We start from the raw sequence: 19,089 nt of genomic DNA, 5'->3' as shown, positions 1-19,089 counted from the left end.
TGCTTTCCGTTGGTGGACTTTCGTGCTCCGAGGCTGGTAAACGGTGAGGCTGCCGGCGCCTGGGTGAATAGCAGCGGGGGCAGGAGTGGAACTGCTGTTTTCTTTGAAAATCGTCTTCCAGGATCCAAATCACTTCCAAGGGTGCAATTCGGAGGGATGGCCCCCCCGGGCTATTCGTCGAGGGCGAATTGGGGCTCAAGCGGAGAGTGATGGCCAGTCTGCTCCAATGGATCGCCTAGAAGGTCAGATTGTTTCTGAGACTGATTCTGCTGCTGATAGTGCTGCTGACAATGTTATAACGTCCCGCAGAGCTTTGCCAGGTAATAATGCTCCAGTCAGTCCAAAAGATCCTCAGGTCTGGAAGCCTATTCTAAAGCTTTTACGCTCGGGGAAAGTCACAGCGCTTCTTCGGTCCTGCGGCTCCGTATCTGCTGTCCCCCCCACCCAGATGGCCGAAGTTCTTAATGCAGCAGTGAATGAGGGTTGGGGGGGCTCGGAGGAATCTTTGGAGGAGCCTTTGGTTACTCTAAGAATGGAGCCTTCTCCTGTCGGGGTGAGCTTAGTGGATCCAGCTGATCCTCTTCCATTTGACACTGAAACTGGGATTATCTCTTCAGTCCCAGGATGTACCCCCCAATCTGAGGATATAAATAGCATAGGCTGTGAGCATTCCGACAGTCTAATACAGGCGGCTAGTCTATGCATCGACAATAACTGCTTGGTAGACAACATTGGCACTGTAGCTGACGGCAACAAGGAGCAAGTAAACTCTTGCACGGAATCCGGGAAGGATTTGTTGTCCTTCGCGAACCCTGTGTCATTCGGACTTGATGGTGCTAGCACTAGAAGAATCAATATCAATGCTGGGCATAGCCCAGGGCAACAAGCACACAACAGGGTTATACCCAATTGACCCTTTATATACCTGGGTATGGGACGTAATTATATACAATCAAGAGAGATGGTATGAAGGAATTGATACACATATTATTCTTGAATAGAGCACATTTAATTACTCTTTCTCTAGTGATTAATCTAGCTAGAATATATCAAAACATTTTTTGCAATCTACATAAATAATGGCATCTGATCAAGAAGAAAACAACAATACATATATACACAAAGATTGTATATACACCAAAAACTCACATATAACATAAATGAACTCATGCAAATACGCTAACCCCAAAAAAATAATTTCAACTAGTGTCCTCCTATTACTTCGAGACGGACCACTAGGAGGTAGTCCAAGTAGTACACTGGAAATCTTTCAATTAATGTAGACCATCTCAGAGTACTGTCGTGCAATGTCCAATCCATACTTTATTTCTGCGACTCCTCCTTCTGAAAGTCTCAAAAAATGTTTTGATATATTCTAGCTAGATTAATCACTAGAGAAAGAGTAATTAAATGTGCTCTATTCAAGAATAATATCGGGCATAGCCCAGGGGGCAATACCCCGGTGAGTGTTAAAGCCCAAAAAGATAAGGCTCCCAAGTCAAACCTCCCAGGTAAAGGATGTAGTGGCCGTGGTGGTACTGGAAACAGGGCTCAAATTACAGATGTACTTGGTCGTTTGAAGGGCACAACCAGCCTGTCTAAGGCCGGTCCAGGGCTAAGCCCATTGCGTCAATGGGTCTCTTCAAAGGCGAAGTGAGAAATATTGTCTCCAGATTATCTCATTTTGGTTCACAGGGGTATATGTCGGCCCCCTCCCCGGTGAATAAGTCTGATGCGCCTGCCAATCTGATGACTCCAACGGCCGGTCTTATCCTCCCCGGCCATTTATCATCTAATAACTCTACTATTGCTTCTACTAATACACATATCCTGGAATATGCTCAAGCCTCACCTGAAGGTTTTTGCACGAATCATGGTCAAAACACCGCTGATGGGCCACTCTATGACTCTAAGGGCCCAACGCAAGCTACGTGTAATACTCCAGTCACAGTATTCAATTTTCTCGCCTCTCCTTCCCCCTCTGGCTCCCAGGTCATTGTCGAAGTTCCGACAAGTTATACTTCTGGGCAGAATCAGTTGGACGAAAAACATGGTGGGGGAGATGAGCACTCTCTCTAATATTATGCAGGCTTTAAACAGTCAGAGAGCAGAAGCACAAGCTTATTATCAGCAGGCAAGGGCAGACAGCATTTAAATTAAAATGGCACTTTCCGAGGTCATTACTAAGGTTCCATCACTTAACAGCCGATGTAACCGAACTGCAGCAGCGGGTGGCGGACGTGGAGGAAGTCAATACCCAAGCTGTTAAGTTAGTCACCTCACAGGAGTCACAGCTGGTTTCTATGCAGTTACAGATCGATGATCTTGAAAATAGACAGCGGCGACATAACCTGAGGATTTTTGGGGTACCGGAAGGGAGGGAAGGCTCTGATCCTCGTGCATTTGTTGTGGACTTATTACAGAAAGCCTTCCCGGACTTGGGGGATTGGGACATGGACACGCAGGTTCAAAGAGCGCATCGCCTCCCATTATTCCTATCATCAAACTCTCAAGCTAAAACTAAATTTTCTAGGCCCGTTTTGGTATTTCTGGGTAATTTTCGACTCCGTCAGGCTATCTTCTTTAAAGCCCGACCAACGGCTCCTGTTCAAGTTGACTCTATCTCAATCTTCGTGAGATCTGATCTATGCAAATCTTCTATGGATAAGAGATGGCAGTTTCGTCAGCTTATGGACACATTTAAGTCTGTTTGTTCTCAGGTCTTTCTGCAGGAGCCTGCCCGACTTAAAGTGGTTAAGGATGGCCGCTGATATTGTTTTTTAAGTGAACAGGAGGCTAAAAAAGCGCTTGATAATTGGCAAATCACCCCTAATTCTTGATTATTATAATGTCTCTGCTTGACGCTCTCTCTCCCCCTCTCTTCTCTGTTCTCTAGTATAAGGGGTTTGGAAATGTCATCTGGTGGCACTAATGTCAAGAGGGAATTGTATTTTCGTGGAATTGGTTGGTAGGGGTAGGGTGTGCGGGCATGGTGGGGAGCTCTGGGGGGGGTGGTTGTGGCGTCCTTCTCTTTGCTGTCGGGTTAGGACAGCTTCAAGGGGGGTGATTCCTTTCTTAAGAAACAGGGTGGGAGGGGTGGGGGTGGCTCTAGGGGGTCGGGGGATTTGCTGGGGACAAATAGTCACAGAATTGTCAAAATTGCACAGGAAATATTTGAAATCAATAATGAGAAACGTGAGGAGGAGAAATCATTTAGTACTTAAGAATAATTTTCTGGTAATGTCTAGAGTCAAATTTATGAGTTGGAATGCTTGTGGGCTGAATTTGGCTAGCATAAGGCGATTGGTGACTGAAGAGCTCAGAGGATTTAAGCCTCAAATAGTCGAATTGGCTGAAACTCACTTGGCCTACAAAGATAGAAATCTTTTTAAACAGCTTGGCTTCGACCTGATCGTCTGTACTTCACAGACGGTCTCTATTAGGGGGGTTGCCTTATTGAAGGATAAATTCTCTAAAATTGTCGTATTACGAACTCTTGCTGATAGCCGGGGTAGGTGGGTAATTGCACAACTCTCTATCTTTGGAAAGAAGGTCACAGTATGTATGGTCTATGGCCCTAATACGGACTGTCCTGAGGCTTTCTCTCACCTGAATTCTGAACTCTTAGATTGGGCTGGGGATCTTATTGTAATGGGAGACTTTAATTGTATTTTAGACAAAAAAATTGATACCACAAACATGTTTGCAAGAGCCAGAATGGTCCGGGTTAGGGCTGCAATTCGAGATCTACTACATATTCATCAACTGGACGACGCCTGGAGGTTGTTGTTCACCACAAATTCTGGGTTTACTTTTTTTTCTCACCCCCATAAACAATATTCCAGGATTGACATGATCTTCACTAATCATAGACTTTTGGTTAATGCACTTATGGTCGTATGTCCAAAAGTAACCTCGGACCATAATCCCATTATGCTCTCTGTATATCTTGGCTCCTTTAGACAAAGTCAAGTTAGGGAATTCTCATTTCCTCGGCATCTTCTAAACAATCCTGTTTTCTTCGATTACATGCATTTGGTCCTGACGGACTATATTGCTAATAATCGGCATACTTCTTCCCTCGGGATGGTATGGGATTGTTTAAAAGCATGTGTGAGAGGGGCTACTGTTCAGTTTATTGTTCAGCAAAATAGATCTAATGGTGCTCAGTTGGGCAACGAACATCGGCAGTATATCGAATTAGAGCAGCAACATGCCCTGGCAATCGCTTCAAAAGATATTAGTGAGCCACTGATATACGCTCAAATTATTGAAGTCCAGGCCAAACTTTGTAGAGGGCTGAAGGATAAGGTTGCCAATAATTTTCTGAAGGTCAGATCTCTGCAGTATGACTATGGGGAGAGGGTGGGAAGGGTACTGGCTTACCAACTCGCTGATCAGAAGGCTAAATCACATATTAAGACTATTAATGGGGTAGACGGTCTCACTTATATGAAGTCTGAGGATATTGCCGAGCAATTCAAGATCTTCTATGCTAATTTATATAAGGAATCTGGCAGTTATAACCAACAGGTGGCCATGAATTATCTACCAGAAAGTGTTTTACCCTTGTTAGATGTATCTCATACGCTGAGTTTAGAGAACATTGCCGATGTGGAGGAATTGAATGTAGCAATCAGGTCTCTGCCTAGTGGTAAGGCAGCGGGTGAGGACACTATTCCACTCGAGTTCTACAAAATGTTTGGGGATTTATTGATGCCAGTCCTTCCTGAGTTAATCAATGATATACTGCAGGGAGGGGAGGCGCCTACTCTTGGAATAGAACTAACATTGTGGTTTTCCCCCAAAAAAGCAAATTTGTTGAAGACTTAGGGTCATATCGACCGATTTCGCTTATTAATACAGATGCGAAAATATTCTCTAAGCTTCTTGCCTCACGTCTTGCCCCATTTATACACCTATTGGTCTCAGAAGAACAGCATGGCTTCGTCCCCGGCAGAGACACGGTAACTCATATAAATACTGCCTTCGCAGCTTTTGATGTTGCTGGCCATCTGGGTCAGCGGATTGGCATGTTAATGCTGGACGCCGAGAAGGCCTTTGACCGTGTAGCTTGGGGGTTACTTTGGAGTACTATGCTATCTCTAGGCCTCGGTCGGAGGTTTGTCTTGGCGGTCCAGCGACTTTACCATAATCCGTCTGCTGTCATCAAACTCAACGGCTGTACATCTAGCCCTATCAGTATTCAGCGGGGTACGCGTCAGGGGTGTCCGCTCTCCCCCTTACTATTTGCTCTCTATATTGAGCCCTTCATTAGACATCTCCTTCAGAATATTTCTATATCTCCAGTCTCACTTAATGGTATGACTTTAAAAGTTACAGCCTACGCAGATGATATCGCCGTCTTCACTACCACGCCTGAGATGGCCATAGTCGTACTAACAGATGAGGCACAACTCTTTGGTTCCTTTTCGGGTTATAAGCTCAATATAAATAAAACACAGTCTATCCTTAACTATGTGCCCACACTTGCAGCACCTTATTTAGGTTTAACTACCTCTGCTGTATATCTTGGTGTCTGTATTAGCGGTCGCACCAAGGACTTTATGGCCCTGAATTATGAACCATTGCTTAAAAGAACTACAGCTGATATGCGTAGGTGGCATAGACTGCCTTTAACTATCATTGGGAGATGTAATATAGTGAAAATGAATATCTTGCCTAAATTCCTCTATTTGTTCCGCTCCATTCCTTTACGAGTCCCAATGTCCTTTTTTAAACGGCTTGATTCTGCTATTGGAAGTTTTATTTGGGGCTTTTCGAAAATCTAGAAGAGCTCTCAAATACATAAAGTTGACATATGAGCAAGGGGGCTTTTCTCTCCCCGATTTTAAGACCTATTTTTGGTCAGCATTTTTTAATCGTATTCAGAGCTTACTCTTAGGACCCAATGTGGTCAAAACATGGCTTGCGTACCAGCTTGCATATGGTTTAAACACTGGGTTTCTCCTACACTACATGTCGGACCCTAATTATTTTAAGAGAGTCCGTTTCAAGATCGTCAGACACGTTCACCATATCTGGCAGGACATCGGTAAAAACTTCGCTATACCAGATCTACATGAATTTATTATTCTGTGGGACAATCCTAGGTTTCCGGGTATATTCTCGGATTCGGTATGTAGGTCATGGCAACAGTGTAGAATCACACTGTTAGGGCAATTGTATGATGAGTGTGGCTTTAGGTCGTTCTCTTCACTAAAGGAGGAGTATGGGTTATCCCATAACTCCTTTTTTAAGTACTTACAAGTTAGGGATTATTTTCTACAAGGGAAGGGCTTAGTTGCCCTCCCTTACACTACAGAGCTACTACGGGCTATCTTTAAGACTTCGGGTCGGGGTCAGATTGGGAAAATTTATCAGAGCTTTTTGTCTGTAAATAGAAGTGACGGATTGCAGATGGCGGCTAAACTCACTCACATGTTCTTAATGGACATTAACACAGAAGAAATCACTGATTCAATGGCCACAATCAATTATGCTGTTACTTCAATCAATTTAAAGCTACAACAACATCGCACTGTGTTTATGCTATACTACACCCGCAGGTTATTTCGAAATGGACTATCTCGTATGATTCATCGAAGTCATATTGCCCTAAATGTAATGAGCATGCTGCTGATCTCAGACATATGTTTGTCACGTGTCCTCGACTAGCTTCTTTTTGGTATGATGTTACATGTGTGTTGAGTAGGCTGGCCGGTAAGGAGATTCAATTAAATGAGAAAGCCATAGTTTTGGGTCTGGTAGCAGACCCAGGCTATTTATCCATCTCCTTAATTTCAATCATTATCAGTGCTGCCCGGTTGTCTATTGCCAGGGTCTGGATCGACGCACTGCCTCCCAAGATTGCTGATTTTTGGGTATTGTTGAGGGGGGTTTTCGAAATGGAGCTGGTGCTAGCTAAAGCTCGGGGTCCACGCTCAAGGGTGAAATTCGAAAGGGTTTGGTCAAGCCTTCAGTGGGACTAACTGCCTCATACTTCTTTTGTTTTTACTCTGACTATGAATGAGTGACCCTTGACCCTGTTCTGGGCCGGTCGCTCCACATACCGCGCACACTCCCCGTGAGTGAGCCCAGGCTTTCCCCGCTTCTGCCGAGTTTTGCCGCTGCCCTGCAGCTGAGTTCCTGGGCCTCTGTATTTTGTATTCTGCCTCTGTATTTTGTTTCCTGCCTCTGTATTTTGTTTCTGTGCTTGTTTTTTCTCCTTGTTTGCGCCTTTACTGTGTCCTGCCCCTGCCGCGTTTCCCGCCCTTCTCCCCGCCGCTGCTCCCCTGCGGCCCGCCCCTTTTTCTTCTGTTTCCCTTCCCATTCGCCGCCCCGCTCCCGCCTCCCAGCTGCTCCTCCCTCCCACTTGGCCATTTATGGCGGAGTGCACGCGGTGGTGAGCAGTGGGCCTTCAGTGGGACTAACTGCTTCATACTTCTTTTGTTTTTACTCTGACTATGAATGAGTGACCCTTGACCCTGTTCTGGGCCGGTAGCTCCATGCACCGCGCACACTCCCCGTGAGTGAGCCCAGGCTTCCCCCGCTTCTGCCGAGTTTCGGCTCTGCCCTGCAGCTGAGTTCCTGGGCCTCTGTATTTTGTATTCTGCCTCTGTATTTTGTTTCCTGCCTCTGTATTTTGTTTCTGTGCTTGTTTTTTCTCCTTGTTTGCGCCGTTACTGTGTCCTGCCCCTGCCGCGTTTCCCGCCCTTCTCCCCGCTCCCCGCCGCTGCTCCCCTGCGGCCCGCCCCTTTTTCTTCTGTTTCCCTTCCCATTCGCCGCCCCGCTCCCGCCTCCCAGCTGCTCCTCCCTCCCACTTGGCCATTTATGGCGGAGTGCACGCGGTGGTGAGCAGTGACCCTTGACCCTGTTCTGGGACGGTCGCTCCACGCACCGCGCACACTCCCCGTGAGTGAGCCCAGGCTTCCCCCGCTTCTGCCGAGTTTCGCCGCTGCCCTGCAGCTGAGTTCCTGGGCCTCTGTATTTTGTATTCTGCCTCTGTATTTTGTTTCCTGCCTCTGTATTTTGTTTCTGTGCTTGTTTTTTCTCCTTGTTTGCGCCGTTACTGTGTCCTGCCCCTGCCGCGTTTCCCGCCCTTCTCCCCGCCGCTGCTCCCCTGCGGTCCCGCCCCTTTTTCTTCTGTTTCCCTTCCCATTCGCCGCCCCGCTCCCGCCTCCCAGCTGCTCCTCCCTCCCACTTGGCCATTTATGGCGGAGTGCACGCGGTGGTGAGCAGTGGCCCTTGACCCTGTTCTGGGCCGGTCGCTCCACGCACCGCGCACACTCCCCGTGAGTGAGCCCAGGCTTCCCCCGCTTCTGCCGAGTTTCGCCGCTGCCCTGCAGCTGAGTTCCTGGGCCTCTGTATTTTGTATTCTGCCTCTGTATTTTGTTTCCTGCCTCTGTATTTTGTTTCTGTACTTGTTTTTTCTCCTTGTTTGCGCCGTTACTGTGTCCTGCCGCGTTTCCCGCCCTTCTCCCCGCCGCTGCTCCCCTGCAGCCCGCCCCTTTTTCTTCTGTTTCCCTTCCCATTCGCCGCCCCGCTCCCGCCTCCCAGCTGCTCCTCCCTCCCACTTCGCCATTTATGGCGGAGTGCACGCGTACGCGCAGCGAGCACGCGCAGCGGGTGCGCCTATTGCGCGCCAAAGGCAAGCCCGTCTACGCCCGTCCGCGCCTGGACCGCGCCCAGCGCCAGAAACCCTGGTCCTCACCGACGCAAGCCCGCCCGACTGAGCTACGACGCCGCCATCCTCCTCGCTCTCAACACCGGCCGGATCAACGACTGCTACCGAGCCACCCCGAGACGCACCCACGGGCCCTTCACCTGCCAAGCCTGCAAGTTCACCTGCCTCCGGACCTGCACCGCACCAGCCAAACCCAACACCAGCAACAACCACCTCAAGTGTATCCTGCTCAACACCCGCTCCGTCCACAGGCACGCCGTCGAACTCTGGAACCTCCTGGACACAACTTCACCAGACGTCGCCTTCCTCACAGAGACCTGGATGAACGCCTCCTCGGCCCCCGACATCGCCATAGCCATCCCGGATGGCTACAAGATCACACGGAGGGACCGCGTCAACCAAACCGGAGGAGGCATCGCCATCGTCCACAAAAACACCCTCCGCATCACGACCAACTCCGACAACATCCTCACCGACGCCAAACACCTCCACTTCCAGATACACACCGACCCCAAGACCACCCTCAGAGGCACCCTCATCTACAGACCCCTGGGACCACGCACACAATTCAGTGAAGCAATCGCAGACTTCGTTAGCCCGCACGCACTCACCTCATCGGACTACATCCTCCTTGGAGACCTCAACTTCCACTTGGAAAACGACAAGGACCGCAACACCGCCGCCCTGCTGGACAACCTCGCCAACCTCGGACTCAAGCAACTGGTCAACACCCCCACCCACTACGCCGGCCACACGCTTGACCCCATCTTCTCCTCCAGCAAGCACATCTCCTTCAGCCACTCCACCGGACTACACTGGACAGACCACAGCTGCGTCCACTTCACCTTCAGGAGAACAACGATCCACCACCACCCGCAACAGGACACCCGCAGAAGCTGGAGCAAGATCACCTCCGACCAGCTCACCACCGCCCTCAGCCAGAACCCACCCACCAACACAACGGACCCCAACGAAGCAGCCCGCAACCTCGCACAGTGGCTCACCAGCTGCGCCGATGACCTCGCACCACTGAGGAAACCTCCCAGCAGACCTGGCAGCAGGAGAACCCGGTGGTTCACCGACGACCTCAAGAACTCCAAGAAAACCTGCCGCACCCTCGAGAAAACCTGGCGCCACAACCCGACAGCAGACAACATGACAGCCCTCAAGGACGCCACCCGCAAACACCACCAGCTGATCTGCACCACCAAAAGGACGTCATTCAAAGAACGGCTGGACAACAACACCCACAACAGCAAGGAACTCTTCAGTGTCGTTAAAGAGCTCTCCAACCCCAGCGCCAGCAACAATGACATCACACCCTCGCAAAACCTCTGCGACTCACTCGCCACTTTTTTTCCACCAGAAGATCGCAGACATACACAACAGCTTCGGCGCCCAGACCCTGCACCCAACCACTGAAGCAACGCCCCCCACTACCACCATCGGCACCTGGACCCCCGTCAGCACCGAAGACACCACCTGCATGATGAACACCATCCACTCCGGATCCCCTACCGACCCCTGCCCACACCACATCTTCAACAAAGCCATCTCCATCATCGCACCCCATCTCCGGGACGTCATCAACAGCTCCTTCGCTTCCGCCACCTTCCCGGAGAGCTGGAAACACGCCGAGATCAGCGCCCTCCTGAAGAAACCGACCGTGGACCCCACGGACCTCAAGAACTTCCGTCCCATCTCGCTTCTTCCCATTTCCGGCCAAAGTCATCGAGAAGACCGTCAACAAACAACTCTCCGCCTTCCTCGAGACGAACGGCTACCTCGACCCCTCACAGTCCGGCTTCTGAGCAAACCACAGCACCAAGACCACCCTCATCGCTGCCACCGACGACATCAGGTCCATGCTCGACAACGGGGAAACAGCAGCCCTCATCCTCCTGGACCTCTCGGCAGCCTTCGACGCGGTATCCCACCGCACACTGATACAGCGACTCAGCAACTCCGGCATCCAAGGAGCGGCCCTAGAGTGGATCATCTCATTCCTCACCGGAAGAACCCAGAGAGTCCGCCTCCCACCGTTCCGTTCCGAGGCCACCGAAGTCATCTGCGGCAGCCCACAAGGATCCTCACTCAGCCCCACCCTCTTCAACATCTACATGAGCCCTCTCGCAGCCATCGCACATCAACACAACCTCAACATCATCTCCTACGCTGACGACACCCAGCTGATCCTCTCCCTCACCAACGACCCCGCCTCCGCCAGATCCAGCCTCCAGGAGGGCATGAAAGACGTCGTGGAATGGATGAAGCTCAGCCGTCTGAAACTGAACTCAGACAAGATGGAAGTCCTCATCCTGGGACCATCCCCCTCCGCCTGGGACGACTCCTGGTGGCCCCCGGCACTGGGCACCGCACCCAAGCCTACGGACCACGCACGCAACCTGGGCGTCATCCTGGACTCCTCCCTCACGATGACCAAGCAAGTCAACGCCGTCTCATCAACTTGCTTCAACACCCTGCGCATGCTCCGTAAGATCTTCCGATGGATCCCCACCGAAACCAGGAAGACAGTCACCCAGGCCCTCGTCACCAGCCGCCTGGACTACGGGAACACCCTCTACGCCGGAACCATGGGCAAACTTCAGAAAAGACTCCAACACATACAGAACGCGTCAGCACGTCTCATCCTGGACGTCCCCCGCCACAGCCACATCTCCGCCCATCTGAGAGACCTGCACTGGCTCCCCGTCAACAAGAGGATCACGTTCAGACTCCTCACCCACGCACACAAGGCCCTCCACGACATGGGCCCGAAGTACCCCAACAGCCGCCTCACGTTCCACACACCCACCCACCAGCTCCGCTCCGCCAGCCTCGCCCTCGCCTCCGTTCCACGCATTCGCAAGACCACCGCCGGGGGAAGGTCCTTCTCCTACCTGGCGGCCAAAACGTGGAACTCCCTCCCAACCCACCTACGGCTGACCCAGAACCATCTCTCCTTCAGGAAACAGCTCAAGACCTGGCTGTTCGAGCAGTTGCGACCCCCTCCCCCCCTCCCCCCACAGCGCCTTGAGACCCTTGCGGGTGAGTAGCGCGCTATACAAATTCGCCGATTGATTGATTGAATCGTCGACAATCTTTCTTCTAATTACTCTTAAATGGGATCTGACAATATTATGCGCATGTTTAATCTGTATATATCTTTCCTTCATATATTCGGGATATGATATTCTTATCCTGCTGTGTACTCTCAGTTTCTTTTTCTCTTTTTCTTCTCCCTCTCTTCATATGTTATTTTTTCTCTGTGCTATATATGTTTTTTCTGGTTTTTGTTGTCATTTGTGATTTAAAATAATAAAAAAATATTTTAAAAAAATATATATATTTATAACTCTTGAGTCTTCCTGAATTACAACTAAAGCCGAATAGTAAGTTTCCAACCGGATAAGGCTATAAAAGACAATCCTAGTTAATTTCTGTTGGTGCTAAGTAGGGCTTTCTTGATGACAGTTCATCTTTTTTCTTCTTGGCTTCATCTCCGTTCTTGACTGTAAGGCTGTGTTCAATGGCCCTCCTAAAGTGTTTTCCGAATAAAATATGACCTTGTGATTTATTTTGGTGTTACATTATTTGACAGATACCCCTCGTCAACTGCAGCAAACATGTTACTACGCCACCTTTAATATTTCATTGATTGTTTTGAAAATAATACTAATAGTACCCTCCCAGGCAATGTTAAAGTGTAACGGATAGAGCATGGGGCACTTGCTGCACAAGCGAGTTTCCTTGGATAAAAAGCCTTCTTAATGTGTGGCCCGTTACATGTAGTGGGTGACCATGGAATATGTCATGCCAAACCCTCACCATGCATAGGCACCCCTGTTGTCCAAATATCAGTTTTTAATGAATGAACTTCCGTACCTTTCTCTGGTCCACAGATTGTCGTAGTTCTGGCCTTCCGAGTGTGCGTACGGATGTTGCTGTACCCCGCATCCGCGGGGTCTCTGACCGAAACAGCTATGGGGACGACCCTGGTGCCTACGCCCTGCTGTGCCCTTCTATCTTCAGTGAGAAGGGGGTGTATGAGAAGGACTTTTTCGCCCCACGATCGAAGAAAGAGGTAGAGTATATCCAAGGTTTTTCTGATTAGAAATGGTGGGGGTCAGGGGGGGAATCATGGCTATGTCCCTGGCACAGGGGATTTCGATCCAGAAGAGAATTATACCAAACATTCAACCTTTCCTGGAGGTGCAACCTGCAAGTACGGACATTGGCCTCAAGTGTAAGCCATGGTAAAGTGGACATTTGTCAGATTTAGCAAATGTAAGTGCACTGTTTGCTTTTTCTCTTACTGCGAAAATCAAGAAAATTGAAGGATTTTGGTGTCCTAGTCTCATATTCTGCCGTTTTGCAAGACTGTATATCACAGAGGGATTATTCGCAGAGATTCATAGCGAGAATTATCCATTCAATTCAAGCCTTTAATTTATGTTTGATTTTATGCCGTTTAGGAAAAACAAACGTTAAAAGCCCTTTCATGTATATACAATTATCATTTAACAATTTAAAAAATCCAAATTACATATAATTATCATTCCACAGGCTAATAAAGAAACCCCTGAACACATGAGATTGCACAATCCCCTTAATACCTACTAAAAACTTGTGCTACTCTAAAACAAGTTATATAAATTTCCAAAATCGCATAAGGGTAGCTCAATACCTGTGCAAATAACATGTTAAAGTGCAAATAGAAGTTTGAAAAATCAGTCACCATATGCTAACCTGTTTTAAAAACAATATTATTTCTGTATCAAAATTAAGGACTAAGGCAAGTCTATTTGAAGAACCAATTTTCATTACAGGGAATTTGTCAAATGAATTTAAAACTGGTTCATTATTCTTTGGGGATGTTACGAAATGTGACATATATCTCTCCATATATTATATTTGTGCAAACAAGCTAAAGTGCATCAGATTAAAATAATTTTCTTCTGACATCTTCCAGTTTCTTCTTTATCATTTCAAAAAAATTCCCCTAGACTGAACCATAGGGCCTGATTTGTGTCTTGGGGGCGAGGGAACTTAGTCGCAACGGTGACAGAGTTCCCTCCCCACCAATACTACATTATTGGGCGGACCATAGTTTGACGCCAGTGGAGAATGCTCTGCCTCCGCCATGGTAAAACTTCTCTGGTGGCCCTATGGAGTAAGGGCGATTGAAGGTTTGGCTATATGTTCGCCCAACTAATTTAGATGGGCGGACATATAGCCATTTTTAGGTCTAGCCTGAGCCAGCGCATACGCTGCACTGGCGAGACATTTAGTAGCTGCTTTAAAAGTGCTACCTTGCCGGCCACCAGCTTGCTATTACGCGCACAAGCGTGCGCGACATGCACAACTGCCATCTGGCTTTCAGCGCGTGCGTGAATCCCCTCCCCTATCCCCTACTTCCCCACTCCCTCCTCGTCAGCTTTATTTTCTTTCACTTTCGCCCCGCCTGGCCGTGTCCCTTTCACGGCCGCGCGGCTATCAGCTTCATTTTTTTTTTTGTTTTTCCAAAACCTTTATTTGACACAGCAGTTAAGTACAATCACGGGCCTACAACCTCAGAGGCCGGCCGCTAGTGTGCAAGAAGTAGAGGCAATACAGCGAACAAAGGAGCAGCCTGCACAGAGTGTGACTAAACTGCCCACAACAAGACTTCATGCTACAGAAAGGCTTTGATTTAATATTTTACAAAACAAAACACACAAAACAAAACTAAAACCAGGCATGAAAACTATATAGGCAGGAACTTGCTCTCCCATGGGGGGGCGGGGGGGCAGCCTCCTCTCAGCAGCACTACATGCAGAAGCCAGTTTTGAGCGAGCCGGGAGGTGGGGCAGGGAAGCACACATGTACCAATTCCAGGCGGGAACAGGAATGTCCGAGCTAGGGGGACAGGGCTACGTCAGAAGCAATCACCAGGGGGGACGTGCATATGTCACCACGGTAGGAATTCCACGGACCCCACATCTTTTCCCATTTTTTGGGTTTGCCTCTAGCAACATACACGGATTTCTCCCGGAACATGCACCAATCCATGTTTTCTCTCCACTTCGACACCGTAGGACACCTACTCGAGCCCCACAGCTGCGCAATGTCTCTTTTGGCTATCATATTACCCAGAGTCACCCAGCGCTCCTGGGCCGCACCACAGTCAGTCGGTTCCCACACATTCAACACACAGCGCCGCGCCTCCGGGAGTAGGGCCACACCAGTGACCTCTTCCATCACTGCATGCACCCTAGCCCAGAACCGGACAACCACTGGACATTCCCACAAAATATGCAGAAAGGTACCAAGAAGGCCACAGCCACGCCTACATAAACCATCGCTCGAATACCCCAATCGAAGCAAGCCGGGACCGGTAACGTAGACCCTGTGTAGTATCTTTAACTGCACAAACCTGAGGTGAGCGGGTATGGCCACCTCTCTCGGCGAGGCTACAGCCGCAACCCAGTCCTCGTCATCCAACTCTAGGCCATCTGCGACGCATACTTCTCGCAGGCGGGTGAGGAGGTCAGCGCGAGCATTAATCATTTTTTTGTAGATCAGGGAAATGGTGCTATCGGGCAAGTCAGCTTCATTTTTTAAATCTTTTTTTTAAACTTTCAGCGCGAGGCACGCTGGTTCTTTTTTGCTACCCCATGTTGCTCTCACATCCACCCCCTCACCCTTCCCTGTGTTGCTTCAGCACTCAGCGCCCCCCCCTGCTTCCATGTTACCCCGTGTGGCGCACTTTCGCTTTCATGGCCGCGCGGCGTTACTTTTACGGCTGCGCGGCCAATGCTTGTTGGACCGAGTCACTGCACCCACTCCACGACTGGGACCTGCTGTAATGTATGTATCTTATCTCTGACTCTTGGTGGTTTTGAAGGCCTGCTGCTTGCAGCACCACCTACTGGACCTTACCTGCTTCGACTGCACTCGGACCCTCTGCAGGCCCCGGCCTCACCATGAGGGGTCCAAGTCCCGCTGCTGTTAGGCAGGAGAGAGACACGGCTGCCCTTCCCCCAAATAAACCCCTCATCATCTCCTGCAGTAACTCACCGCCTGCACTTCTAAACCTCAAGCCGGAATTTTTCTACCAAATACTGCCCTCCCCATATTTGCGTCACTAATCCACATAAGATTTAATATTAAATATATATTGGTTATTGGTCTTACTTCATTTTCTACCCATTGTCCAGCTAATTACAATACGCAAAGGGCTGTATTTTAATATGGTTCTGCTGCTATTGTGGAAAGTGATCAAAATACTATATTGACATTTGGCAGTAACGTAGGGCAGATCACTTTATCGAAGTGCTTTCCGTGGTACGCGGAGAACTTTTTTTGCAGACCCTAATTGTACGTCTAATGTGTGCTGATGTGTGTGAACCAGGATGTTTTTAGAGATACCTACCTGCTATTCCATGTATGTCACGTTAACATTATTTTCTTAATTTAAATATAAATGAAAAAGAAATGCAAAGTTATATATTTGCCCCCATTCTTACTGAAAATCGAAATTACCCCCAGCCAACCCCATATGGATGGAAAATTGGAACTCATTGCTATTGGGGTTCATTTGGTAAAATAGTTGTTGTTCTTTTGCCAGCGTACGCTCCCTAAAGTCAGTTTGAAATTACTGACTTGAGTCCCTCTGCCTGTCTTTCCGAAGAAATAATTTCTTGGCACATTCATTTTAATTCCGCACATGTGTGATTTTTCAGTGTGCACTGACCCAATGTGTGACATTTACATGCCTCAGGCATGATGTCTCTTTAGTGGGTGCTCAGAAGCTGTCCAAACCCTGTTTAGTTTTATTGGTTTTTTATCACTTTGTGGCTGTGGCCACAGCTCCCAAATTTTTAATTTGTTGAGGAAAAACAAATGCACAACTGGTGCCCGCAAAGGCATTCACATCACTTAACATTCGACTTCAGTAATTCCGCCAGAGTTAGCATCATAGAAAGTGGCAAAAATAGCAACATAAACACAGAATTTTAACATGACACTAATACCTTACAAAAATAAATCTATAACGTTTTTCTGTGTAAATTCAAAACGAATGAAGGTGCCACTTTAAATGTGCTGAATATAAAAGCTCTCGGGAGGGAAAAATCAACCCTGAAGTAGTACTGTCTATAATGCTTTCAAAGAAGGAGTGTGTCAGTAGTGTCGAAACTTGTATTGACTTAGAACACAGTATTTCAGTCTCTGGGCCAAGGTTTAATGTCCATCTGTGGGGTTACACATGAATCCATGAACCCCGCCTATATTACCATCAGCGATCAGTAACTGTATTTTGAATATTAGCACACGCAGTGATAGTTTTCATTGGTGCTGGAGACCAGTGTGCATAAATGAAGCATGTCAGCATTATCTATTACTGCCCCTTGTAAGCAATATGTAGGAACAGTCCAGTCAGTAATACATACGAATGGCCCCAGGCAGTATCAGTGCTTCTAGGCAGTATATGCATCACTTTCCTGAGTCTGACCCTAGTAGTTCCAGGAAGTCAAAACAATACACTTTGATTCTTAGAATTAGTTCCAGCCTGTATATGTAGCAATAATGTGCCTCAAGGGACCTTGGCAGTAATGTGCATCAGTGGCCCAAAGCATTAATATGCTGCAATGACCACTTATGCGCTCTAAGTCATACATGCCAACATTTTAGATCAGGTATGTGCGAGATTTAAAATAAAAAATCGGGAGAATGAAAACTCCCCATTGACTTCTATTGTAGAAAATGCAATTTCAGGCGGGTAACAGCTGAAATAAAGCCATTTTTGGCTTGAAAAATCAATAGTCTCCTGCCTGAATCGGGTCTATTGGCATGTATGCGAAGTTCTCCTTCCAATGTCTGTAGCATCTCCTGCCATGTTCGGCAAGTCCTCTCAGTAAGTGTAACTCCTGCTTTTATCATATCTTGACAATCTTGCTGCTCTCACTCTGAGTACTGCTATACATTCGTGTTATTCCTGCCTGCCCAGCTGCTGGCTTTGGCCAACATTGAAGTATACAAAAAGTGATGGACGGAATGCTTGAATTAATTTCAGCAACTGGTAAATACTTGGGGCCGCATCCCAGTGCATCATTGCCGCGCCACCTTATTTTGGACCCAGCCATATGCAAATCACTCTTGACCCTGTCCACTGGGAACAGTCCAGCCAGAGCTGCAAGACCATGTACTCCCAGACACAAGCTACCTAGCATCGGTTTCACACTGATTAGGGATCATCAGCCTGGTACATCTTGGTTTCAGTGACACAGTGTGCTTAGGACCCACATCTGGTCATATTCGTCCCATTTGGGGTGACACACAGAAGTATACAACAAGCATTGGCATAGCCAATAGGTCTCGCTTTTGGGACCTTATGTGTTTAGCCATGCAACAGTTGATGTTGTTGCACCAAGGATATTGTGCTGCAAAACGAAATACTTATAAGGTCCCAAAAGCTAGACCTATTGGCTATGCCAATGCTTGTTCCAATCTGAATGGAGCGGTTAGGGATACTGAAAGTGCCCAATGCCCCCCTTGCTATCGGAGAAAACGTGGGTTTTCTTTTTGAAAATCAAAAAAAACTCTGCAAGCGTGCCATACGACTTTTTCTGATGGATACATCTGCCAGTGGATTCCTCACCTTGTGAATATCTCCTGCACCAGCAACATTTGGAAACTTTTGTAGCAGTCCACGCCGATGGGGTCGAAGACGACGTCACAGAGATACGGCCCCGCTCGCGACTCTGCTGACGTCACCGGCTCCATAAGAAGACCTCGTCGGCGTGATGACGTCAGTTCCCTTTTTTCCGCGCCGTCGACGCCAACGGATTTCGGGAATTACTGTTGGTAGCTTTACTGTTACTTTGTTTTTCTTCTGGGTTTCCCTGTTTCTCTTCGAAGAAGATATCGACGAAGAAGTCGGGTTTCAAGCCCTGTCGGGAATGTGGCAAACACATGTCGATCACAGATCCACATGACCACTGTGTTTGGTGTCTCTCATCCGACCACGATGTGGATGGTTGCTCTTGCTGTCGCAAGATGAGCTCCAAAGCTCTAAAAGAAAGGGAGGCGAAGCTCTTCATCGCTAAGATGAAAAAGAAAAAGAGAGGAAGAAGGCAGTCGAGATCGAGGTCACGATCGAGGTCGGCGTCGAAGTCGACTTCGGGGCATGCTTCGCGAACCAAGAAGCATAAGAAGAAGAGGAGGCATTCTTCTCATCATCACTCTGATAAGAGTTCGGCTCCGAAGTCGAAGTCGCCGGCTCGACGCCGGAAGGAATCCGTGTCTCCTTCACCAGTCCCGGATTCTCCTGGTCCTTCTTCTCCAGTGATTTCGCCGGCTCCGGCTACATCTGCGGTTCCGATGCCATCCCCGACGCCGGTTCCATCTCCGGCTCCGGTTTC

General features: G+C 48.4%; 1 protein-coding gene across 2 annotated transcripts in view; it reads left to right on the top strand.

The window, feature by feature from the left end:
- The window catches only part of EFHB (EF-hand domain family member B), a 310,345-nt gene that overhangs the window by 278,932 nt on the left and 12,324 nt on the right, over window positions 1–19,089 (top strand). For both annotated transcript variants that reach the window (XM_085630456.1, XM_085630457.1), the window contains one exon: window positions 12,589–12,770. In XM_085630456.1, coding sequence (XP_085486582.1) covers window positions 12,589–12,770 — 182 coding nt within the window. The remainder of the gene's footprint in view (window positions 1–12,588; window positions 12,771–19,089) is intronic.

This window comes from Triturus cristatus, chromosome 10 (genome assembly GCF_964204655.1).
Source record: "Triturus cristatus chromosome 10, aTriCri1.1, whole genome shotgun sequence".
NCBI classification, from domain to species: Eukaryota; Metazoa; Chordata; class Amphibia; order Caudata; family Salamandridae; genus Triturus; species Triturus cristatus.
This window is presented reverse-complemented; position numbering and strand designations above follow the sequence as displayed.